The sequence below is a fragment of the Molothrus ater genome, chromosome 4 (genome assembly GCF_012460135.2).
Source record: "Molothrus ater isolate BHLD 08-10-18 breed brown headed cowbird chromosome 4, BPBGC_Mater_1.1, whole genome shotgun sequence".
Classification (NCBI taxonomy): domain Eukaryota; kingdom Metazoa; phylum Chordata; class Aves; order Passeriformes; family Icteridae; genus Molothrus; species Molothrus ater.
In genome coordinates this window covers 18,973,385-18,999,274 of record NC_050481.2, presented here as the reverse complement: position 1 = coordinate 18,999,274, position 25,890 = coordinate 18,973,385, and the positions used below count along the sequence as shown (strand labels likewise).

The following is a 25,890-nucleotide window of genomic DNA, read 5'->3' as shown; positions in this document are numbered from 1 at the left end:
AATTCCAGCCTAAGTTCTCTGTTTAATGAGGCTGGTTTTTTCCCTGGTTGTTCTACTCTTGGGGACAGTCTGCTCTTGAATATTTAACAATTCCTTTTATAAAACACATCCAGCCTTCCTGGACTCTTGTGTTTCATGACTGACTCCTCAACACTGCTGTTCATTGCTCTCAGTGTTCAAAAATACTGGTGATTTAAAATTCATGTGTAACTTTGGGGACTTCCACTGTTGTAGCACAGGTCATAAATTCCTCCTTAAAAGACATTCCACTATTTGAAAAGGTTTTGGTTCATTGGAGCTTGAATTTTTATGGTTACTGTGCTAAAAGCTACTATGGAAGTTGTTTAATATATTACTTGTCAGAGTCCTAGAGAGCAACAGAATGCCATGGGCTATGCAAAAGCTTCACTGCTCAGGAGGATCCTGTATTTCACCTGTGTCTTCATTCTCAATCATCACAGCATACCCAAATTCACTAGGAAGGAATGACTACTGATCAGCAAATTCCACCCTATGTTTGTTTTTTCTGTTGCTGGAAAGGCATGCTGTGTTTTAAAAAATGTGTTTAGTCCTTTGTTGGGCCGAGGTTGGCTGAGGTTAGAACTAAATAGGAGATTACCACGTAACAAGTCTAATCAGGTTGGATTTTTGAAAGCCTGCTTGCTTTTCCATGCAGAAATGCTGCCATGCCTTTTTGCTGTCTCCGTTTTCACATTCTTTCCAGGCTTTAGCTCATGGAAGTAGATGATCTTTAAGGTCCCTTTCAACCCCCACCATTCTGTGATTCTATGATACAAAGGTCCTGCCCAAGGTCTCTGGAGAGAGGGTGGTTTTTACCAGCCCAGGGTAAAAGAGCAGGGCTGGTGTTTCCAGCGGCAGCGGCGTGCACCACGCTGAGCCCGGTGCTGTGGAAAGCGGGAGTTGCTCCATGGCACAGTGATGGTGGCCCAGGGCCCTTCCTCGCTGAGCTGGCTCAGGCTCAAGTCTGCAGGGCTTGGGCCAAAGCTGAGTTTGTGTTTGCAGCCTTTCCAGAGCCTGCTGAAGTCTGGGGGGAGCATCCAAACACACACAGCATCCAACACTCTTCCTGCATCCAGTCTCCTCAGTCTGCTCCAAGACAGGCTGCGGGAGGATGAGAGATGCCTTCAGAAGGTAACAGAGGAGGTTTGTCCATCTGCCAGAGTGCAGGCTGCTTGCTTTGGGAGTGGGTAAGGCTGGGAGCTGCCCACACTTCCCGTCTGCTGCCGCCTCTCCCAGGGCACTGACGTGGGAGGGAGCAGCTGAGGCCATGCCAGCTCACATCACTGGATGTCCATTGCTTATGGAAGGTTTCCCTTTTTCCATATAAAGTCATTTTGAAGGGAAAGTACTTTACCAGCAACTTAGGAGACTGGAATCAGTTTATTTTCAGACTTGCAATAGCTTGTGAGAGTGAACAATGTTCAGCTTTTGCTTGGGTTTGTCCTCCTGGGGAGTGTTCCCAGGCAGTGTGTGCCCTGGGGCTGTGGCAGGGCAGTGCAGTGCTGCCTGGCAGCCAGGCTGACACCCACGTGAGCTTCAGCCTGTGCTACATGGCTCCATGTGTTCATGTCTGGGCATCCAGGCACTCCCAAGCACCAGGACATAGCCCACGGTGCTTAATGTCCAGCTGGTTTTTGCCTTTAGTCCCCTTGATTTTAGCAAAAACAGCTACTGCTCTGCTTGCTGTGTCGTTTTCACTGGATGGTTTGTGTCAACAGCAAAGGATTGGTGAGGAGCTCCTAGCTCTCAGCTGTGAGAGACCATGCAGCAATCAGTGAGGGACAAGTGGGTGGGCTGGGAGATGCCAGCTGAGGCTGGGCACAGAAGGGGTGCCTGGTGCAGGAGGGGTGTCAGAAAGAGATGCCAAATAATATCCTCATAATAATGTCCTCATATCCAATAATATCCTCATAATATCCAAATAATAATATAATATATATAATATATATAATATATATTATATATTATATATTATTATATTATATATTATTTTATATATCTTTATATATTATTATATTATATTATATATATTATTATATATTATTATATTATATAATAATATAATATATATAATATATGTAATATATATAATATAATATCCAAAATATAATAATAATATTCTCATCGAGGATGCCAGAGGCTCTGCTGTGCACATTGCTGTGGCAGAAAAGCAACTACATATAACAATGGGAACTCCTTTCCAGCTGCTATTTTTGACATAACACAGACTGTCAGTTCCCTGCAAGCTGCAGAAAAAGTGTTTTCAGGCTCTGTCCCAGGGTGAATGAGCTCTGGGGCTCTGTAAGAAGCGCCTTCCTGGGCCAGGGAGAGCTGTTTGTTTTACAAACAATGGGCAGAGCACAGAGGAAATGCTTGAAGTGCCTGTGGAGAGCAGCTAATCTCCATCAACAGCCTGGGCTGTCATCTTGGTTAAGGAGCTCATGAGCAGTCAGGGAGCATCTGTACATCCACAGTGTCCCTGGCAGGACAGCAGGGACCACTCAGCCACCTTGGTGCTGGGGACCATTTCTTTGGGCAGGTGCAGCCCTCAGGTCCTCAGCCTGAAGGAAGCTGATGGAGAAACCCTCCCTTCTGTGGGCAGTGCTGTCAGGAGAGCAGCAAGGCTCTGAGGTGCAGGCTGTGGGATGATGGCAGGGGGACTCCTTGCTGGCAGGAATCAAGACATCTGCTCTGTACAAGGTGGGCTGGTTTCCAGGCCCAGCTTTGCTCCCTTCACAAGAGCTCCTGAAGCAAGAGGGGCACTTAGAGGAGGGAATGTCCTCACATCTTCTGAAGTGCATGCAAGGCTCTGCCATCCCCTGCCTCTCCTGCTGTGTCAGGCTGCTGTATCATCTGTCCATCTCTGTCCACTTTGAGGGCTGAGCATGAGTGGGACCAGCACAGGCAGCAAGCAGGGTGACTGCCATGCACCTGGTGTCAGCTCACTGTGGTGAGAATTTAGCTACTGCTGTGGCCAGTTGTGATTTGACTTTAAATCTGGTGACTTCTTGGCCTTTCTCATTTATTTTTAGTGGCAGAAGAGCCCAGCTCTAGAGTTTGGGCTGTATGGATTTCAGTCAAACGTCCAGAGAGAGCGCAGTGACATTTCCCATGACACTTGCTGCATCTCTCAGGATGTGTATTCCCTCCTGGCCTCAGAGCTGTGTCACATACAGGCAGAGGCCTGTGGATGCTTCCAGCTCATTTTACAGCCAAATGTAGAACGTCATGTTCTGCCTGGTTGGATCAGGATGTACATCCCGAGCTCAGGACAAGCTCATAACAGCCAAGCTCTCACTGTGCTGTGACTGCTGTGCCAAGCCAGACAGGGCTTTGCTGTGAAGCTGTGCAGGCAATTCCCTTGTCCAAGAAGATAAACAATTTCTCCTCACCCAGGAGGTGGGTAGAAATTGCTTGTCTCTTTTTCCCTGACAGCAATTGCTGCTGAAAAATCATGATGTGACCTGTTCATCCTGGCAGGGTGAATAAACACCTCTGGGGCAAGTGGGTGCCTGAACCCTTGGCACAGGGGGAAACTCAGCAGTAACCAAGACTGAGACACCTCAGGCAGGGGATTTAGTGGTGTGCTGAATGCTGCCAGTTCCCAACCAGGGGAGAATTGAGCCAGATCCTGGAAGAGCACAACAATGCCTTAACATTCACCTGGCTTTTAATGTAAGAGCCAAGATCTCTCCTTTTCTGTGGTGTGAGACTGTGATCATTGGGGGGCACTTGTCATCTTGGTTAACTTGTTTTTCCTGCCTTATGGAAGAACCCCAGTGGTAGAATGGTGTCCTACAGGGACAGACATAGCCCTGGCAGCTGGGGACAAGTCCCAGGCTCTGCTTTAGGAAAGCCAGTTTGCATGTGGAGGGTTGGACAGCAGAATAACAGCAGCAGCAGCAGGCTTTGCTGGGTGCATATCAGCTGGAGGCCCCTCACAGAGCATGGGTCCAGCCTGGGGACATTGTGTCCCATCACAGCTTCCAAGCACCTTATTGTCCCTATTGTTTAAGGGACACCAGAAAAAAGAGCAGCTGGGCTGTGCAGGAAGCTGCTGCACTGGGTAAGGGGAGCAGAGTGCGTGACCTGAGGTGGCCCCATCCTGCAGATGGCAGTGGGCTGGCCACTGCAGGGTACTCAGGGGAGCAAACCTTCAGCAGGGTGTTGAAATGCTGCTTGAATCCTCTTCTCAGCTGAGAGGCTCATCTCTGTGCTGATGGGGAGCACCTGGGCTGTGGTGCCTGCCAGGAAACCAGCCTGTGCTGACTATTAGGTGTGGTTTCAACCATCGCCCAGGGCTACACATAAAACTTTTCTGCTTCTCCACAGCTGCCTCCTGTTAAATATCAGAACTGGGATACTTCTGTAACAGAGAAGGTTGAGTGCAGCCACCCCTAGTCTCTAAGCAGCTTCCCTCCAGCTGGCTGTGTACAGTCATTCCTGGAGAGAGAAATCTCAGAAGAGCAAACACTTTTCTGGGTTTGCACCAGCTGCTCAGGAGCAGGGAACCACCTCAGCATCTCTTGGGCTAAAATAGAAGCATGGCTGATACCCTTTGGCCATGATACTAGTGTGGGTCTGCCCCTGATCATGAGGAGGAAGAAGACACCAGCCTTCTGCTGGAAGATGTTGGTGCTGTGGGATGCACTTGAGACCTGCACCCCACTGTCTGCAACAGGGCTGCAGGGCAGAGTGCATGTGCAGGGCTGAAATCGGTGCAGATTGAGGACCCCATAAGGAGCATTAGGACCCATATCTGCCTCTCTTTTACAGGACTAGGAATGAGCTGTGTGTGGTCTGTGAGCCAGTATACCCAGGAGCTTCTGTCAGGCTGGCTCTGGAGTACCTGTCTGCATAGGAAATGCCTTCTCCTGATGGAGTGTAATGGGAGCTTTAGTTTCCTGTTACTGCCTGCATCTTCAGAACAGAAGGGGAAAAGCTGTTTGTGGTGTCCTTAGAACTATCAATAACTGGAAATAAACACTCTATGCTCCTTTGGTCTGCACTTCCTATTGCAGGGAATTAATAGCTGTGTTTTACAAAACAGCCTGGCTAAAGAGGGATTGAACAGAAACAGCCTTTCTTCCTTTCCTGGGATATGGGTAATGTCTCCAGCATTTCCCAGCCTGAGGGATAAACATCTCCAGCCAGATCTGCAAAACAACCCTGCTCTGATCTGCTTTAGCAGCAGTTCTCTATTTAACCAGGAATTGGAGCTCTCTGGAGAAAAACAGAGCTCTGCATTCACCCTCTCCTTTCCCATATCTCACACATGGAGAGCTCTGCCACCACCCAGCCAGCCCTCTTTGGCTGAGCATGGCACACAGGTAAAACAGGAACAGCACAACATGGAATTCTGCTAGCCCACATTGAAATCATGCTGGGAGAAATGATGCTGCAAAGTTGGGCAAGCTCTTCATGGCATGACAGAGTGGGATGCACTCTGTCTCCTAGGGGTCCTTTCCTCCATGCCAGCTGACCTGGTGACTGCATGGTAAGCAGAGCCAGCAGTTGATACAGTTCTGCTCAGCCCCTGAGATAACAGAATACAATCAGTATTTCACTTCTAACCTCAACCTTGTGAGGAGGAGGACTCATCACCTGAACTGCTCAACACTTGATTTTTCATCTGGGGCAAGCACCCATCAGTCTGGATAGCTCAAGGCTGGGTGTGTGTGCCACTTTGGAGAGAGAAGTGTTATGATGTGGGATCAGTCCAGTGAACTTTGCTCCTAGCAGGGATCACCTTCACCTCATCCTCAAAACTGTGACTGGCTCCCACTTAAAAGGCTTTTTATGGAGGCAGGCTTGCAGTCACCTGGGTCTTAAAAGCTTTTCTCCCTTTTTGCAGGACCCTCCATTGTGACTCCTCCTAAGGACATCTGGAATGTGACAGGAGCACAAATCTATCTGAGCTGTGAAGTCATTGGCATCCCGACCCCTGTCCTCATCTGGAACAAGGTAAGGGCCCTGCTGGGAGCTCTTACAGCACAGCAAACCTGAGGTGGCTGAAAGTGCCTGGTAAGCACAAAGGCCATAGCAGCTCTCTGTAGAAACACACCTCTTTGATGAGTTCTCTCATCTCTGCAGTTCTGTCCACCCCCACACATCTGGTTTTGCTTATTTTTTAGACATTATTTAGCAAATAAACTCTTGTTGATCCTGAGCCAGGACAGGACTCGTGTTTCTCTTGGTGGCGCCTGGTATTTGGAGCATGTAGGGAATGTCCCTTGACCTGCCTTCACCTTCACCCTGCTGGCAGCAGTGACTCTGAGGTGGCTAGACATCGCCCACGTTGGGAACAGGAACCTCATGGGGCAGTCATTGAGCTCCAGTAGCCAGCAGCATGTTGATTTTGGCAGCACTGGTAACATCTGGCTTAGGACAGGGACCAGTGTTGAATGGAGAGGATCCTGGCTGTAGGGCTGGGAGGCACTGCATGGCTCCTGCAGCCCCTTCCAGTGCCACAGGTTTGTGCACACTTGTGAAGGGTTTTAAAATTAAGCTGAAACATTACTACTTAAGTAATGGAGAAAAAAACTAGATTAACCCCAAGTTTGCTGTAAGACAGCAAGCTTTATTCATAGGTGTTCAAGAGCAGACTGTCAGGTGAGCATGCAGTGTGGGCTTGTTGACTCAGGCAGAGTGTTCTGCTTGTTTATGATCAGATGCTGAGTTTACACTCACTGAAAGTGCTGCTCTGCTTTTCATGCCTTCTCCTCATGGCTGAGAGACTGCTTGACCTGGTGGTAACAAGGGCTGAGCACCACTTATCCTGTGCTGGGCTCTGGGCTCAGACACCAGGGAAAGACTGCAGTGCTGCTTTCCCATTGATGCTGTGCCTACCAGGAGGGACCATATGGTTTGCTGCAGCAGAAACAGGCACTGAACACACCCTTGGGAACACACACACAAGTTCTGTGAGGCCAGATCAGCACAGGGCATGTTGGCACACCCCACTGCACAGCACCATCCATCCCAGAAAACTGGGCCACTCTGTTGCTGCTGAGGTGAGGGGTGGCTACACTACAGGGAGGACTAGGTGAAACTGTGACACTAGAAATACACTGCTGCTGCACAAAACACATCCATGTATGTCTAATGTTGGTCTGTGTGCAGGTATGGCTCAGCATGCAGCTCCAGCATGAGTTAGCCCCTAAATCCTTAGCTATTCCTGCCCCTCTGTTTAGATAATTCGAGGACAGTATGGTGTCCAGAGGATGGAGCTTCTGCCTGGGGACCGGGAGAACTTGGCCATCCAGACCCGTGGGGGCCCTGAGAAGCACGAAGTGACTGGCTGGGTGCTGGTGAGTACTCTGTGTGAGCACAGAGCTGCACAGGCAGCAGAGGACAGTTTGCAAACTGCTTATGGACAGAGAACAGGACAGCAGACAAATGGCAACAGACAGGGAATTTGGAGGAAAACAACCTGTGTGAGTTAGAGATGAAGGGTAAGGGTGGCTGCTGGTTCCAGTCTTACCATGCAGTCTTACCTTGCATGCACCCTTCCTCTGTCTAGCCTGCAGCACTTTGCAGTGTGCCAAACTGCAAAATCAGAGGGGGAGTAGAGGGGAGCACAGGGTTTGACACAAAGTTCTGTAAGATACCTGAAAACAGAATCACCTCTGCTAGCACAAGAGATGCTCACTGGGGAAGTGGGGTGTGTTTCTTCCCTCAGATATCTCCTCTGAGCAAAGAGGATGCTGGGGAATATGAGTGCCATGCATCAAATGCCAAAGGAGAGGCAACGGCTTCTGCGAAAATCCACGTTGTGGAAACTCTGCATGAAATAGCCCTGACCAAAGGTTGGTAAGTGTGGCTGAGCACTCAGCAGCTCTCTTCCCTAACAGTTTATTCTTATTTGATACAAAAGGACTACCTCTGTTTAATGCTTTAAAAAAAAAAATCAACAAACCCTCCCTCCACTAGAAATACCAGTTTAGCGTGCAGTTTTTTGCATTTGACAGAACATTCCAGCAAATCTTAGCAGCTAGAGTTCTCAAGGGATTTTTAAATAACCCCCCCACATGCTGTAAAATACTGGGAATACCGAAAAAAACATTAAGAAACACCTTCTGGGTTTTTTATAGAGCAACTTCCAGTGGGTTTCCAGCCCTGCATTTGTATCATCCTTTCAGTGTTGTTTGGATGCTTTCAAACCTGCCCCTCTCTCCTGAGAGCAGTATTGGCACAGCAGACATTCCAGTTCCTGCCATGTTCTCTGCATGCTGGGATGTGAAACCTTAGGAGATTTGCCACAGCATGTCCTGTTTGCTAGGCTGTGTGCAAAGCTGGTGGCAAAGCAGCCACCCTCATGCCAGCTGCAGAGGATGGCTCAGTACCACAGCCACAAGATATGCTTAGAATAAACCTGGAGAGCCACAATAGTAACTGTAACCCTGCTAGAGGCAGAGGGACAGGGAATAAAGCACCTGGCTAGAGAATACTGTGCTGCCCAAATCCCCTTTTGGATGTAATCCTTGGTTTTAATCCCTGCTAGCTTTATCCAAACTATATAGTCTTGACTTTTTGTGTCCTTATGTCTGTGAAGAACTGAAATACTTCCCTTAGAAGAACGTTAGCAGCACCTGGCACTGAAACGAGAGCTTACAATGAATCCAAATACCATGCACAGGAACTTGGCTAATGGTTTTAAGGTAGTCTCTAATCCCTTTTCAAACATCTCATTTATGGATGTGAATGAAATTGAGTTTTACTGAGTTGTGCTATGAACAGCAAGCTTATACCCCAGAACAGTTTGTTTCTTGCACACACCCAGCACATGCTACAGCTGGTTCTTTTCAGCTGCAGGAAAGCTCTGAGGCATCTGGAGCTAAGTGATAAGTAAATGTAGACTGCCACTTTAAAGGAAATTGATAAAGTTAATGGAACAAACTGCCAGACATCATAGCTACACTGTGAGAGTCTGTGTGCCATGTCCAGGTGATCTCAGCACAGAAAAACGTGTCTATTATCACTCCCCTGCAGCAGGGAGGGAAGGAAAGAGGCAGGAAGGAAGGAGGGGTCAGGGCTCATCTTCAGCCAAGAGATCCCAAAGCTGTTGCCAAAGTTGCAATATTCCCTCTTGGAACAGGACAGAGTGTAACATGTTTTTGTTTTTCCACAGATGATGGTGCAGAGCTGTGATGTGAGGACTTTCACTTATGCACAGTTTTAAATTAGTATTTTGGAAAGCTGCAAGCTCTGGCTTTTTCTAGCTGACTAATCAGTCCCTCTTAACTCCCTTTTTCTTTGAGTCCCAATTTGCTTGCACACTTCTTTCACAGATACACAAATAGATTCACAAGCTGGATTACAAATTTTAATTCTATTTACAGGAAATAAACATACTTTTGAACAGCACACAGCAGATGAGTAAAACTGTAATTTTGATTGCAACGTGTACAAAATGAAACAAAACCTGAGCACTTGAGTCTCATAATTAAAAAAAAAAGCCCTTTTAAGGCTAAACACTCATCATACGAGGTGCAATACTCATGGACATCAGTTCCTGGAAGAGGAGTTTGCAGGCGTAGGGCATTCGAACCAAAGATATCTGCAAAGAGATTGCAAAAGTCTTGTGATTAACACTCATAAAGCATCAACTTCCACATCCTCTACACAAATAACTTCCTTGAGTTTTTGGCTTAAAAGCAAATCTGAAGTTATGCATGAAAGCATTTAGCGAGAATTGCTCACAGACAGTACCAAAGTAAGAAGGAAGCTGAGCCTGTCTGTAGGGGCTACCCAACAGCTCTTCAGAACACATTTCTAACATAAAAATGCAGCCAAGGGATCTGATCCTAAACAAGAACCATTTAACAGAACATGTGCACAGCAGAGTGTGCCTGAGGTGCATAAATGCAGGTAAGGTTTCCAGCACACATCACTCTGTAACCCCAGTGCCATTGTTCAGAGTTGCAGCAGTCAGTCCTGGGCACAAAAACAAGCCTGCTCAAGGCTACTATTTTTATCCCTGCTACTGCTATCCCCTTGACACACTTCTGTAACCAAGCATGCACTGCAGAGCTTTTATTAAATTAAAAGACCCCACCAAAGTGCAGCACAAAAGACCTCCCGTGGGGACTCAGCTCTGCAAGCAGAAATATCTTCATGGGACAGTCACAAGGGCGATGCCTCTAAATTCCTGTGATTCTGAGTTTTAGTTCTAAAAACAAGCTCTCAAGCATTTAAAGTCTCTGAAAACTCTGCACTGAGCAGCATTTCCTGCCAAGTGACAAGCCAACACTGTAAAATTAAAAAGGAAGCATCCAAATTGACTACAATGCTATAAACACTTAAAACAGTTATGAAACTAAAATAGCAATTGTTCTGGTGCTTCTTTAAATATTTACTTCCCTCTGCTCCTGCTTCACTCAAGTGGCATTTCCTGCTGCCCACAAGGAGGAACAATGGCTGATGAGAAGCACACGCACCTGAGTTTTATTGCGGCACCCGCGGCACTCGTAGGTGTGAGTCCTCGTGTTTGCAATGGCCATGATTCCACAGAGGTTGCACACGTGGACCTGGTAGGGGTCTGAAGCTTCAAACAATCTTTCTCTCAAGAACTGGGCTGCTCCATGAGCAATCTGGCAATCTCGTTCCATTTCTCCAAAGCGAAGGCCACCATCACTAAAAGGAACAGGAAAAGCCCTCAACTTTTGAGTTCACTGGCAAAATAATCAGTTCTTGTTGTTGGAACAAGTATCTGCATTGCAAGGCAGCAGGAAAGATGGGCATTAATTTTCCTCTAACACCACAGAATAAAACTGTGAAAACGGTAATTAATAACTGCTGATGAGCATTTCAACAGCTGGTGCCTGACAGCCACAGCACAACCATACAGCAAAATGAAGTGTACTATTAAATCATCCTCTGTTTATCTGTGGTGTGTTTAACCTTGGCTTGTCTGTCAGTGTCCACCAAACAGCTCTCTAGTCCCCACCATGTCAACAGGACATGGGGAGAAAGATGGAAAAGCTCATGAGTGAAGATAAAACCAGGGAGATTGTTTATCAATTACCACCACAGACAAATCACCCATTAAAAATGGAGTAGGATGATGAGAAACAAAACTAAAAAGTTCACCTCCCCAACCTTCTTCCCAGGTTACTTCACTCCTTCATTCCCAACTCCTTCCTCTCCTCCCTGTGATGACTGGGAGAATGGGGACAGCTGCTCTTGGCTGCTCCCTTCTCACAATTTTTTCTGGCTCCAGCATGTGGCCCCTTCCATGGGATAGTCCTTCACAAACTGTTCCAGCATGGGCCCTTCCCAAGGGGTAGAATTCTTCAGGAACAGACTGCAGCAGCAGGGGTCCCCCACCTCTTACCAGGAGCCTGCTCCAGCGTGGGCTTTCCACAGGCTGCAGGGCAGTGCCTGTTGCATTTCCTCACTCCTCTCTCACAGTTAGTGCACAGCACTTTTTACCCTTTCTTAAATATATTCTCACAGAGGTGGTAGCAGCACCACTGCTGGGCTCAGCTCTGGCCAGCACTGGGGCTGCCAGGGCCAGCTGTAAGTGGCTGTGTCCAGCACAGGGCAAGCCTGGTCCTTTCTCAGAGAGGCCACCCCAGCAGTACCTCCTGCTACCAAAACCTTGGCATCTGCACCCAATACAAGATCTTAAGGCAAACACATGCAAAAATAGGGTGGCTATTTGGGGTGAGCTAATTAAGCTGCAAAGCTGAACCAACTACTTGTTCAGGGCTAAAAGCTGGACAGAAAAACAAAACCCCACAGAGAAATTAACAGGATCCTTACCGAGATCTGCCTTCCATGGGCTGTCTGTTAAGGATCTGGATTGGCCCTCGTGCACGAGAATGGATTTTGTCATCCACCATGTGCTTCAAGCGCTGGTAATAGGTAGGGCCAATGAAGATCTGGGATGTGATTTTTCGACCAGTGAAGCCATTGTAGAGGACCTGAAGAAGTCAATGCAACCATAAGCCTTACTACCCATCAAAGGTGTATTAAAAAAATGACAGTGGATTGATAATTTGATTATACCTCATTCCCTCTTAGATGGTAGCCATAATCTGATAAAAGGTTGGAAATCTTTTGCACGTTGACAGCATCGTTAAAAGGTGTAGCATCACCAATTTCTCCTTTGTTTGCAGACACCTACAGAGAAGAGATTTGGAAAAGTTTATCAGGTTTCTGAAGGACTGGTTAGACCACATTTAGCTGTTTCAAACAGCTGTAACTCTTAATACTGGAATTTGAGATTCCATGCCAATGGTAGTACCCTATCTCACTGTGTTTATCTGCCACATATTTTAAAAAATACACACTATAAATAATTTTGCCTCTGCTCTCCTTATTTTAGGTCAGGGGAAAATGTCTGGAACAAAAGCAACAGATGAGAGAGCACACTGTAGGTAGGACCTGACCTTTTGATAAAATTTACAGGGCTGTACATCTTCCCTAAGAAACCTCCTTTTGCTATCAAATAACTGGAGAACAATAATTTTAAAGTGAATTAACACCTACTAGATAGTGTTTATCTTAAAAAAAAAAAAAAAAAAACCAAAAAACCAAACCAAAACAAAAAAACCCTCAAAGGATACAACAGTCCCCACCAAATTTTAATTCCTACTGCTGAGACATGCAGTGTAGAAGACTGTTCTTACCTTGCCCTGAAGACACTCAATCAAGTGACCAATGGTCATTCGGGAAGGGATGGCATGGGGGTTGATAATGATATCAGGTGTGATGCCTTCACACGTGAAGGGCATATCCTAGAGCAGGGAAACACACAGTCAGTTCCTCCCAGAACATCATGTTTAGGAAAAGCATGTGCCTGGATCCAAATTAAGTCTTCTAAAGAATTTAAAAGACACTGAAATATGTAAAAAGCAGCTGTGTCTCCTTCTAAAAATATTTTAGCTACATTTAAGTCAATATTGCACCTGAACAGATAGTCCACAGACAATTCACTTAAGACAGAATGCTAAGATCATCACAGGTAAAATCTCCAGAAGCAAAAATAAGTTACTACCTCTTGCCTGTACTGGATCCCACAGGTTCCTTTCTGACCATGTCTGCTAGCGAATTTGTCTCCAATTTGTGGAATTCTTACAGAACGTACCTGTAAGCCACAGGAAAACATGCAGTTGGTAACTTAAATACAGACCAAAGATGATTAAAGCAGAAAGCACAAATGTCAGTGCTCACCCTGATCTTGCAGAATTTGTATCCTTCCTGGTTCAGGGTCACCATGACCTGATCTACAATCCCAGTCTCACTGGTCCGCAGGAAGGTGCTGCAGTCTCTCTTGGTGAAGCGCCTGTTGGTGCTTTCCAGCTCATCTTCATTTTCTGGCAGTGTGACTGTTTTGCCAATGATGACATCATCCCCAGACACACGTACCCCAGGGGCAATCAAACCATCATCATCAAGTTTGTCATAGATTGCATGTCTCATACCTTGGGGGGAAGAAGGAACCAAAAAAGTAGACTCACAGATTTTTCAACATACTGACTCTTGATGTTCTGCTGTAATTCAACAAGTCTGCTTGCAGCTTCAGAGAACTGCTGAAACATCTAATGTAAATATCTCAACTGATACAGTAATTTCTATAAAATACAGAAATGTCTGTATTAATATATCCCAAAATGAAGACTGAATCAGTTCAACACTACCTTGCCCTTAATTTAAAATCTCTCCTTTACCTTACCTTGGCAAGTTTCACGTGTAGGCTTCTCAAAAACTTCTCTTGGTCATACCCTTTCTTAGACTCCTGCTCTTTGTATGAGCGATAGAACACAGACCTGAAACAAAGTTATAAAGTCTTCTCCAGTGAAGCCAGCACCATTTTCCCCCATATCTCATTTTCACGTGTTCTGGTTGCTGTTACTAATGACAACCAAATCCAAATAATGAGCGCATGCTGTACAACCTTTCCTCTGATTTCCTGTTAATCTGACCTTCACTGAGGGCAAAAAAAAAAAACTAACCCATCACACAGAGAAGTTTCAGAGGGCATTATGATGGCCACTTTGAAGATACTGCCAAAGTACCTAAGATAACAGGTTAATTTTTGATGAACTGCGAAGATTTTTCTATCTGCTTGACTCCACAGAAGTAGTTATTACTCCTAATGATTATTCACATCTTCAGCATATCATTCTCATATTACTTTCCTCCTTATGCATGCAATTTTGCAAACTTTTTTAGGCTTCTACTGCTACCTTGCAGTGCTACACTCAGTACAACTGAGCTGCAGTGAAAAACTTTCAATTTAATATAAGGTTCTTTCTGGTGCTTTAAGGGTTTTTGTTCGCTGCCTCAGTTGCCAGCACACCAAAGTGCTTTCAGATACTATAATGCATGAAGTCACATCAGCCACAAGCTGTGCCAACAGCAGTTCCTTCTAAGGAGAGGAACATTCCAATCCTAACTGGTAGCAACTGTCTCACTAATAAAGACAAGACTATGCTAAAATGCTGGAACATTGTTCTGGTAACTGGCAAGACATATGAAAATACCCCAGGGAAGAGTCTGAATGTTTTTTCATTAAACTGTGATAGAAAGGACCCTAAACAGAATAAAGATCAAAATGGAAGATCAAGAAGACAAAGTGGGCAGTGAGGTTTCATGGTGTTTTGCTAAGATACACATTCACTGTTTTCACTGTGTTGCTCCCTCTATTCCCATAAAAAAAAAATTAAAATGCTTCTCAAGTGGAAAGATTCAGATAATGGCATCTACAGCATAAAATGAACTTTTCTTGAGCCTCTGGACAAGTCAGTATAGCTTTTTCTTTTAACTCCAAGCAGTTAAAAAATTTAAAAAGTCTTACCTGAAAAAGCCTCTGTCAACAGCAGAACGGTTCATAATGACAGAGTCTTCCTGGTTATAGCCTGTGTATGATGCAATGGCTACAATCGAGTTGATACCTACAATATGCAGAGAAAATATTTTGAAAGAAAAAATTTGAAAGAATGCACACATGCCCAGACAGACACTATTTTAACTCAAAGTAGGCTGTACTCTCTACAGTCAAGCTGTTCTGCCCTTTCTCAGATAAAATCTCTACATCCCACACACAAGAAACACGCAGTATCAGCAAATTCAACTCCGGGTGGAAAAGAGAGTCAAGAGTGACCCCTTGTGAAAAACTTATCAAACATCAATACAGAAAATGCATTTTTTCAGTTAGATTTTAGCAGGTTTTTTTTGGGTAAAGTAGTTTCAGCTGCAACACTACCAACAAATTTTTTGCAGTCTAGGTGTCCAGCTACAAGCTAACACTTAAACTATAAATGCATGAATTTGCTAAATGTTCAGGTACTCTACACACACCATTTGTGACATGTTTGAAACGAAGCAGAAGAGCAGTACTTTTGTCCCATGAATATGAACTGACAACACACCTGCTGGCAGCTCTCTGAACCTCAAGTACTCCATGGAGCGTGTTGTTACCAGGGGCTTCTGGGGATAATACAGCACGTGTGCCAGCGTATCCATACGAACATGGAAGTTGGTGATGTAGACTCCCATAGCCTGCTTACCCATAGCAGACTGGTATGTGTTCCTGGGAGACTAGACAGACAAAGGGAAGACCAATAATTATGGACATAAAGCTCCTTACACACACACCCCCCTGTGGGTTTTCTATGAGCTTTAAAAGCAGGATGTCAACAGAGGTGCACTGACCTGGTTGTGATCAGGGAAAGGGATGATAGATGCACACACTCCCAGGATCATGGATGGGTGAATCTCACAATGTGTGTATGTTGAACAGTATGCCACACCTTTCTCTTGCAAGTCATCTGGAGTCATTGCCAGCATCACAGTCTCTTCTTCCAGGGTGTCAATGTACTCTACTACACCACTGGCCACAAGATCCTGCCAACTGAACAACCAATAACTCAATTAACACCTAAAATGGGTCTCTTCAGCAGTGACAGGAACAAGGACTTCTCTTATCATTACTACTACTGTCTTAGTGTAATTAAAAAAACTGATTGAACTACCAGGCAGAGAAAGCATCTTTGTGCTGCACAGAGTTTTAAACATTCCTCTCTCTGACCTGAATGTGACACCTTCCAAGATGGAAAATGACACCCTCAGTTGAATTTCAGGAATGTCCCTCACCTGTAATTGTTATACTCTCGTTCCTTCAGTTGGTCAATGTGCCTTTTCTTCAGCAGCAACTTCTGTTTCTCCACAATCAAAAGGGGCCGACAAATTCTGCCTGCATCAGTGTAGATGCGGATTTCTCGCTCACGAATATCTCTAATCATTGAGACCTGGGCAAGACAGCAGCACCCCATGAGCACAAAGTGTCAGCTTGGAATCAGAACTACAGAACACAAAACAGGATAACCAAATTCCCTAAAGCAAAGACTTCCCAGGCACTATCAGAAGCACAGAACAAAGAGTAACACTCCTACAAACAGGAGCGTTTCAGAAGATTATTTTCAATTGTTTTGTCTTTCAACTGGATCCTCTTTAGAAACAAACAACTCCCCCTAAAAAAAACCCAACCCCACAACCAAGCAACAAACCATACATAATCAAGGATATAATAATAAAAACCCCAAATGTACCAAATACAAAAACCTCCCCAAAAAACCCACAAAACAAACGCAACAGGAAGTGTATTCAGAAAGAGACTTGCAAATAATGCTACTTGAAACTTGCAAAGTAGTATCAAGGCATTATCCTCTCTTGCCCAAAAGGACACCCAAACTCTAGATGTAAAGACTTATACCTCTGAGACAATGATGTCCATCTGACGACGAAGCTTCCTTAGGGTATTCATCAGCTGCTCCGGATCTTTGTGTATTCCTACCCAGCAGCCATTAACAAATATCTTGGTAGCACTAGAGGGGAAACACAAATAATAATTAAAATATCCCATCCCACCAAATAACACTCAAACCCTTGAAGTGTTGTGCAGGATAAAGCTTAAGTCTGTTTAAAGAGTTTTATTTGCACGTACTCAGCTATTGCTGCTGGAGATATTTCTTCTAGGTTTTCCATACTCCACTCTTCCAAGAACTCCAGAATTGGGGATGGCTGAGACCCCACAGAAATGTAAGCCATCAGGGCTAAGTTCTTCACAAGTCCTACTGCATGACCCTAGCAGAAACATAAAGTTGCATTTTCAAATCAAGAAGATTCAAGAATTTCAACTTAACTCCTCAAGGAACCAGACACAAAACATGCTTCCAACCACCGAGTTAGTTATAAAGCTAAATATTTGTGTCAGCATTATTAAAAAAAGTGCAAGGGATCACCACAAGTGTCATGGCTACAAAATGACCTTGAGGGAGAGGCAGTTAGTACACAAATCCTGCTTTCATTACCTCAGGGGTCTCAGCAGGGCAAACCATTCCCCACAGGGTGTTGTGCAGCTGCCGGGGCTTGGCCAGTTTTCCATCTCTCCCAATTGGAGAATTCAGGCGTCTCAGGTGGGAAAGGGTGGATGCGAAAGTCAGGCGGTTCAACACCTGCACATTGCAAGGAGTTCAGTCAGTCAAAGCTTCTTAAGTTGACATCTTAGCACAAAGGATCAACACCCTCTAGAAATGATGTGCTTAAAAAGAACTAAAACAGCTTTGATTTTTGCTAGCTACACTTTTTAGCTCACCTCCACTAACCTCACACTATCCCTAAAATCTCAAGCTCCCAACTAGTGTAGTACTGGCAAAAGTTCCCAGAACATGCTTTTACCATAGCAAGACCCTGGGCTAATGAAGTCAGTGCTCATCATTTGCCATGGAATACAGAACTTTTATATTATAAGGTGTCACTCAGGTTTTTTTAACTGCCTGTGAAGGACTGGAAGTAACTAAAGGAAAGAAACCCATCCTCCTGGATGATTCCCTGGGACTACGAATTTACACAAAAGCGTATGATCAAACAAAAAAATCTTCACAAGAGTTACACCAACTCCTTAGCAGTGAGTGCAACAGCCAAAGCAAACAAACCATGACAAAAAATCCCTTAAACCACACACCTATGAAGATCCGACCGTTTGGCTCTCCATCTGTGTCACCTGAGAAAATTTCCTTTTAAAATATTTCTGTTTAACATACAACGTGCATGGCTGCTAAGCAATGTTAAACTCTTCCATGAGAACAGTTTTACCACAAGATCTGTAAACCTGACAAAGCTCTTACTGTACCTGAGATACTCCTGCTCTGGCCTGATGAGCTTTCTTCTGGTCACCCCAGTTTCCAGTTGCCAATGAATATTTCAAACCATCTGAAATAATTCTTGTTTTAATTGCCAACTCCAAGTTGAAATCTTTCCCTCTGTCAATGAACTTTTGTGCATATATTCTCACTTCCTTCAGCAAATTCTTGAACATTCTGTAGAAGAAAGACACCGAGAAATCTGATTTAACAGTGCATGTGCAGTTCAGCCTGCTCGGGGCTATTTGAAAAAACTGTCACTGGCCTCCTGAAAAGAATCAATTTGTAACCAGGGTGAGGGGGCAGAGGGGAATAAAGCAAATGCAACTGTTTGTAAACATGCACAAAATATGCTTCAAAACAAGTCAGTGCTGGCCACCTAATGTTATAGCAAACTCAACCACTCTGTGGAAAAGTCATAATTAGACAGAAGCTGTGTTGCCCCAAGACTGGCTCTCTGACACAATAGAATTAGTCTGACTTAGAAGCACAGAGTTGGCAATGCCTCTACCATGAAAGAAAACATGCATGTGATAGTTACCCTCTGAACAGGAAAGCCAAGAGTGGCCCAGCAAGATCCAGTCTTTTGTTGCCATAATGATCTCTGTCATCCAGCTCTCTTCTTCCCAGTGCTGCCAGCAACAGTCTATGAACCATATACCTAAGCAAATCAGACAGCTGATGTTTTAAACTGACAGCAGGCACTCACAACAAAGATTACATGTTCTCATAGATAAGTCAGTGAACTCTTTCCTAAAAGGTGTCCATTCTAGATCTTTAGCATACCACTGCCCTAAAATAAACCTCTTCAGCACATCCTTAGAGGTGGATGACCCGCAGAAAGTTCAGGCTAAGGACAGGGAGAAGAAAATATTTACATCATGACAGTCATGCCTCTTCTGCTAAATATCTGCCCTGTACTGCAATATGGGCTCTGTTTAAGCACATGCAATCAGGTATAAAATCACAAATCTCCTGATGCTATAGTTCATCTGCATACCAGTAAACAGTGATCAAGACAATGTGCTACTGGTTTTAAAGAGTGGTTTACATTACAGTCAGCTTATCAGTACTTATCTAAATCTTACTTATCTGTGTTATCCATGCAACTGGATATCAAAAAGTCATTTAGCACTATCATCATATTTAACTTAAGATCCAAAATGTGTTTGAGGCTTGTCTTTTTCCTAGTTTATCAAAATTTGCATTTTCTCAGCCTGAAAAATATACCAGTGCCCCAAGGTTTATCACAGAGTACCCAGAAGACTGAGGTTATAACAAACTTCCAGTCAAGGCATTCTGCCACTCATATACATGAGTAAAAAGCATCCATTTGCAGCTGTGAGACAGAGTTCTGACATACCCTAGAAAATAGGCCTTTTTGGTTTCACAGAAGTCACTGACACCAACATGTGGGAGCATTTCTTTCTGCAAGACTTCTTTGGCATACTTGATTCTCTTTTCTTTGGTGACACCTGGCTTGGCACCTCTGGAGCCAATGAAGTTTAGGGCAACATTTTGCTCCTGAATGACAAATGCTTCATCCAGAGATGGTTTGACCTAAGGCAGAAAAATACAGCAAAAAATCCTGTAGCAACTAGTGACTGTTGGGGCTGAAGGAAACTACACAGTAGTTTGTTAATGATTTTTTTTCAGTATCTGCTAATTATTGATCCAGGTCTTTCTGGCACTGGAAAACAGCAATGAAGCATGCAGGAAGAACACAAAAAAATAGTTTAAACTTCTGAAAACAATTCTCATTTGAATTCATTCTAGGTGTGATACTGTTTCAGGCATAATCAAGATTTTACAGTTAAAGTCAACAACAGCAGAAGACCTTAATTCTCCAAATACATATTAACTTAAAAATTTCCACTGTGCTCTGTCCCCTTAATGTACTCATTACAATAGATTCAGGCAGAGAACTTTAAACATCTGTAATAGAGAACCCACAAAAATAATAATTCAATTACAACAGGAAAATGAGCAACGCTTCAAGCGATGACTGCCTGCACCGACACATCACCAAACATGAGAACAGGAAATAATTTCATATATATTACCATTTCCATCATTTCTGGGTCTTCAAAATCATAGATGATGTGCTCTAGAATGTCCCTGTCGGACACAAAGCCGAGTGCACGGAAGACAATGATGATGGGCACCTCTTGTTTGATATATGGCAGAGTTGCCACAATGCGCTGACCGATGGCACTCTTCTTTGCACCCTGCAAAGATAGGGAGAGCAGGGCTGAGGCTTAAATCATCCTGCCTTTCAATGAAAGTCTCTAAAATCATCCTGCCTTTAAGTAAAAGTCTCTCTCTGGATTTGGATGATACAAGCATATTTATTCAAGCACCACAGGAAAACATGGCTTTTCAGCAGGCCAGCTAAGGAGGTACTCTGCAGCCTTCCTCCAGCAATGAGTTTTTATTTTAAAAACATTTGAAGCTTCTGTGAAAACTTGTAAGGTTTTTGCTGATACAAAGGAATATAAATACTACTCATTCACCCTTATGCATCATTTCTCTCCCTCAGTGCCAAGAGCAATCCTATCCACCTTCAGTGTTCCTTCTGTCAGGCTTAAATTCAGCTTTTCTAACATGCTGTGCAAGTGATTATTCAAGTAGCTGCTCCCCTTCTCCAGAAGGAAATGCTGTGGGATGCAGAAAAAATCAGCTGTGCCCCAGACCTCAGGAGTGAGAATACTGTAAAGCTACTATTTAAGTTGTTCTTGAAAAATTTCAAAACATAGTGCAATACTAAATGAGTACTGTCACCTTTTGAAGTTACAAGTAGCACTTATTTCCCCTCACAGATGGCAAAATTAAATGTTAAATATGAATTAATATGTGATCTGCAAAATACATCTCAACACTAGCTTGACCATCAGCAAAGAGACGGTCCCTGCTCTTCTACTTATTCTTCATGAGAAAACAGGACAAAGCTTGTCTGAGTTTTCTAAAAAACTCATGTATAGTAATTTAAAAATGATTTTTAGCCTTGCCCTAAAACCTGCCACAAATTGAGTCTTCATTTCAATCCTCAAATTATTTATCATAGAGACAAGCATCACATATGACAAACAAATTTTCATTTGCTTTTATCTTCTTTACAACTTAGCATCAGAAGAAATTTCTTCTCAAAATCCCAAAAGCAAATGACACAAAGAGATAGGACAGTAACAAAACTCCTAAATCTCTCTCTGGGGTTGTTACTGCCTAGCCATACCTGTCCACCTCTGGCCAGCATGCTGACCCATATGGTACTTGTTGGTCGAGAGGAATTTTCCAGACAAGACCTACACTCTCCTGTGTAGGCATATTTTGAATCTTTCTTTGCAAACACATACACTGTGTTTGTAGCCATTTTCTCCTGAGCAATCAGAACCTGTGGGAGAAACAAGAGCACCAGTAATAACTGACAAAAGAGAATGCTGAAAGCAACACTCACACTGTTTCTACTCTTCCTTCAGGTGCCTCAACTTTAAGAGCACTGCACAGCATGAAGTCAATTGTATTTTAAAAATACAGATTTAAACAAAATATAAGCTAGTTAAGATAAAATAGTCCAAACAAGAGACTCAGGGAACTCTGTTGTCTTTTTTTACTTACCACACATGCTGGCTGTGCTGAGACATTTTGCACACTGATAAAGAAAGCATTTCACTATCTGTTTTTCCAAGGCCAATGTACTACACAGGCAAATTTAAATGCCAGCTCAACAATCAAAGCCAGAATTCTTTTCCCCAAGAAGAAATATAAAATTCTAATTATTTTGCTGTATTTGCCTGAGTTATCAGTGAGAAAATACTTTCAGTTTCACTGGTGAGGCACTAACAGGGTGTGGATATGATTTTCTGAAGCTGTTTCCACAGCAATGGAGGCAAGAACCTCTTCTTAAAGGAAAATGCATCAAAAATACAATAAAATCATCAGCAAAAATACAGCTGTGAACAAGCTGGAGGACACTCCAAATGAGGAATTGCCTCATTTCAGAATGCATGTTGCTCTGCAATACTGGAAAAGGAAATAAAAATATCTAACGGACTTAGTGGCAAACAGTTCACAAAAGGCAAAGCAGTTCACAAAACCAAAGAAGGGAAGAACTGAAGATGGGAAATGTGCCTCAAAGAAGAAAAGGTGGCTTGAGAAAACCCTAACAGATGACTAAAAGCTCATCTTTCTGCAAGATCAGGAACTCCCACAGTATTTCTGGTACACTGGAATCAGAGTGTTTATGCTCCTGGCAAAACATATGGGAACAAGTGACAGAACTTCCAGTGTCTGTACAGATGGCTGTGCAAGGTATATCCCTTACCTTTTCTGAGCCATTGATGATGAAGTAGCCACCAGGATCCAGTGGGCACTCATTCAGCTCACAAAGGTCACGGTCAGTTAAGCCATTCAGCAAACAGTACGTGGAACGCAGCATGATAGGAATCTTTCCTATAAAGGTTTTCTGATGCTGGGTCTGCAATTGGTCCTCTCCTTCTTTAATAACTGTTTTAGTTATATCCACATACAAGGGGGCAGAATACCTACAGAATAGAAACAGCACAGTGTCACCTGTCAGTTACTACCTTTCTGTACAACCCTGAGTAATGCACTCACTGGTGTATTAAGCATTATTAACAAATCGCCATCTGCATTTAACAACTACACATGAAAGTTTAAAACAGAGCAGCAATTATTACATTTTCAAGACACTACTATGTTGCAAAAGGCTATGAATTAATAAGGCAGAGGCAGTTCTTCCTTTTGTTTATTCACCACAGAGTTGGCTCTTACGTGAGGTTTCTCAGTCTGGCTTCATTTGGCATCATAGGTGAGGGTGCTCCATCTCTTTCCCAATGTGTAGGTTTGGAGAGATAGATTTGTTCAAACTTCAACAGATACCGGGGCTGCAAAACAAGAATACATTTGCTTGTAATGGAAGAAGCATCTCTCCTATTAGCAACCAGAACTGTTACTGCAGAAGAACAGCCACTACCAATAAATGAAAACACAGCAAGTTGGGTAACACCAGCTCCTAGGAAGATTCTATAGGACAAGTAAACAAAGGAAGACTTGAGTTTTTGGAAAATGACCTGATTTTTAAAATGCTCAAAAGCTCCCTACAACAGGAGGTGGCAGACCCTTGTTGGCAAATGTTTTGTATGTAAAAAAAACTAAGTCTTTATGTGAAGAAACATCTTTTCCTGGATTTGCAGCAACAGCCACATATAGTAATGTTTCCCAAGTTCTCATGAAAGCTATCTTAAGGAGAATACATTTACCACCATTCTTATCTCTGTGCATGGTTCCTAAACCCTCTCATGTGCTCTAAGCTGCCTTCAAAATTTGAGACTGAGAAGCAGAAGGAGACAGAAACAAAAAAAATCAAGTTTTTCCCAATAGAGACATTTTCCTTAAATTAGTCCAACATCCTCAAATGTGGTGAGAGATTGACTGCAAGTAACTCTGAAGGAAAAAGCAAATTTTGTTTTTCTCATCTCTATACCTATTCCTAAAAACCTGCATTTAAAAAATGAGAATAAGACCCTAACCTCTGTGATTTGAGAAAATAAAATACTACCCTTTGGGCAAAAAGAAGCCCAGCACAAACCATGCTTGTGATCTGAACAGTGACCAGGCACAGTACAAACATCAGCACAAATAGAGAATTCTGCCATAATACACACAGAATAACAGAGGAAATATTAAGAATTAGTGGGTTAAATGTTTATTAACTGTTTGCCTACCAAAGAAACCAAAAGACATCTCAGTTATTCTCTACAGGATAGTTGTTTGCCTGCAAAAAATGCAAAGGAACAGGAAAACCATGTAACAAATTCAATGCTCTGGTGTCCTAAAGTTCCTTTAAATCCCTAGAGGGAAACAGCAAGGTGGTGACTGACAGCAAGGCAATGGCTCATCACCATTTGCACTTATGGAACAGGGATCAGTCTGCATGAGGGGCACAGGTGAAAGCTCCAGAGCCACTGCAGAAGGTGCACACTCATTGTAGAGGAGCCACCACGGGGTGCAGAATTGAGACAATCTGTGCTCTTAGGAACATGGTGCCAAGGAAGAACATGAACAACAGCACCCTTTGAAAACCTGGACCTAACTTGATCCTAACTCGAGTCAAAGGTAAGAGAGAAGTTTTTACCCATAAGCCTTACCATGGTAAAGCTGCTGAAAAACCAAAATCTCAGCAAAACACAGCTTGCTCTTGGCTACCTGGCCTGCTCTACTAAATCTCTGTCCATGCAGTTTTGCAGAGGAACTGACAATAGGAGCTGCAGCAGCCACTTGCTCTTGGTCACATCTCAACTCAAAACAGCAGGACGAGGTTGAATAAAACAAATGAAAAATGACTTTGAATTATAAAAACACATAATCTCTGCCAAGGCTCTCCACTTACTGGCTCTTCCACTTCTCCTGAGGCATGCTGGGCTTCAGCTTGCAAATCAATTGGTGGAGCATCTTCAACAATTCTCTGCACAGACATCTGAATAAACTCATCAAAGGAATCCAACTGTTGCCTGACTAAACCCTTTTCATCAAAATAGGAGCTAAAAAAAAAGAGCAGGTTAATTAGAAATCTTAATTTAATTAACGTACTTCATACATCAACAAACTTAAGATATATTTATTACCAAAACTCCACATGCCATGAAATATAGTGCAGAATCAAACACATTCACTTAACCCAAGGCACTGATTTCAAGCAGAGATACTCCTCACAAATGTTTAACAATTCCCTCCCTGCCTGAAGGCACAGAGACTTTGGAATGACAGACTTACTGTCACTCTTGGCTAAGCCACAACTGCAGGCACAGCGAGTGCCTTAAAGTTCCCTTAAATTGGAAGAGAAATGTGATGACAAACTTGCTGAAAGTGGCTCCAGCTCAAGTTTCCAACAACACCTGTAAATTACTTTGCCTTAACTAATTTTCCAAGCTGCAGTAAACTAGGAGCATGCATCTAAGTCCAAGTAATAGTACTGAGAACTTCTAGCTTAGATCCCCTCTGTGCCAGCCTCACAGGTTCTGGATGCTCATATTTTGCCAGAAGAAAACACCACCACCCAACTACTGATTTCCTAATGCCAGCATCAGCAATGAGATTAGTGGGCAAAACCACGTGCGTGATATGGAACCAAAACCACCCCTTTCTTCACTGAAAAAAGCGTGTGCTGGGGGTCAGCAGAGCTTCTTAATCCGTGCCCACAACCCTCTGTTTCTACTAAAAGCCCTGAAGGTGCCGCAGCACAGGGTTTGGGGTGACCAAGCCTGCAGCTCCCAGCACAAGCTGGATGTCACCTGCCAGGCCTAAAGGACCCGCGCTGAAGGGACAAGGGCAGCCAGCCCAGCAGCTCACCTGATAACAATCCAGCAGGCCTCCTGCCACAGGTCGGGCGTGATTTCATCGTCGTCTTCATCATATTGCATATCTGCGGGGAAGCACAAGGCGTGAGTTAGGCTCCGACCACTGCCGTGGTGGAACCGGCTCAGGGATCCTCCTGTACCCCGGGAGAGGCCGCCGCATCTCCCCCCCCATCTCCCGGCTCCCGCAGGCCCCAGCGGCACCCCTGGCAGGGACGGGCGGGAGGAAAAGGCGAGGAGAAAGAAAAGGAAAACCCCTCACCTTCGTCCGCGTCATACATGGTGGCGGCTGGCGGGGCCGCGGCGGCGGCGGCCGGGCGAGGGGCGAGCGGGAGCGCGGGGTA

The 25,890-nt window shown here is 44.0% G+C and overlaps 2 protein-coding genes across 2 annotated transcripts in view; one reads left to right on the top strand and one right to left on the bottom strand.

Moving 5' to 3' along the window:
- Positions 1–9,387, top strand: part of IGFBP7 (insulin like growth factor binding protein 7) — a 15,622-nt gene extending 6,235 nt beyond the window's left edge. Inside the window, exons 2-5 of the mRNA XM_036381542.2 lie at positions 5,876–5,985; positions 7,215–7,331; positions 7,703–7,829; positions 9,152–9,387. Of these exons, the coding sequence (XP_036237435.2) occupies positions 5,876–5,985; positions 7,215–7,331; positions 7,703–7,829; positions 9,152–9,171 (374 nt within the window). The 3' untranslated portion in view covers positions 9,172–9,387. The remainder of the gene's footprint in view (positions 1–5,875; positions 5,986–7,214; positions 7,332–7,702; positions 7,830–9,151) is intronic.
- POLR2B (RNA polymerase II subunit B) lies at positions 9,334–25,890 on the bottom strand. Its single transcript, XM_036381541.1, is given in 26 exon segments — positions 9,334–9,580; positions 10,461–10,656; positions 11,788–11,948; positions 12,034–12,147; positions 12,657–12,764; positions 13,025–13,114; positions 13,201–13,451; positions 13,703–13,741; positions 13,744–13,796; positions 14,828–14,924; positions 15,402–15,570; positions 15,685–15,883; positions 16,126–16,280; positions 16,745–16,856; positions 16,976–17,115; positions 17,343–17,486; positions 18,164–18,350; positions 18,715–18,834; positions 19,537–19,733; positions 20,237–20,401; positions 21,406–21,564; positions 22,495–22,714; positions 22,965–23,077; positions 24,583–24,733; positions 25,542–25,614; positions 25,809–25,890. Coding segments are annotated over 26 exon segments (3,522 nt in total). The 5' UTR covers positions 25,828–25,890; the 3' UTR covers positions 9,334–9,490.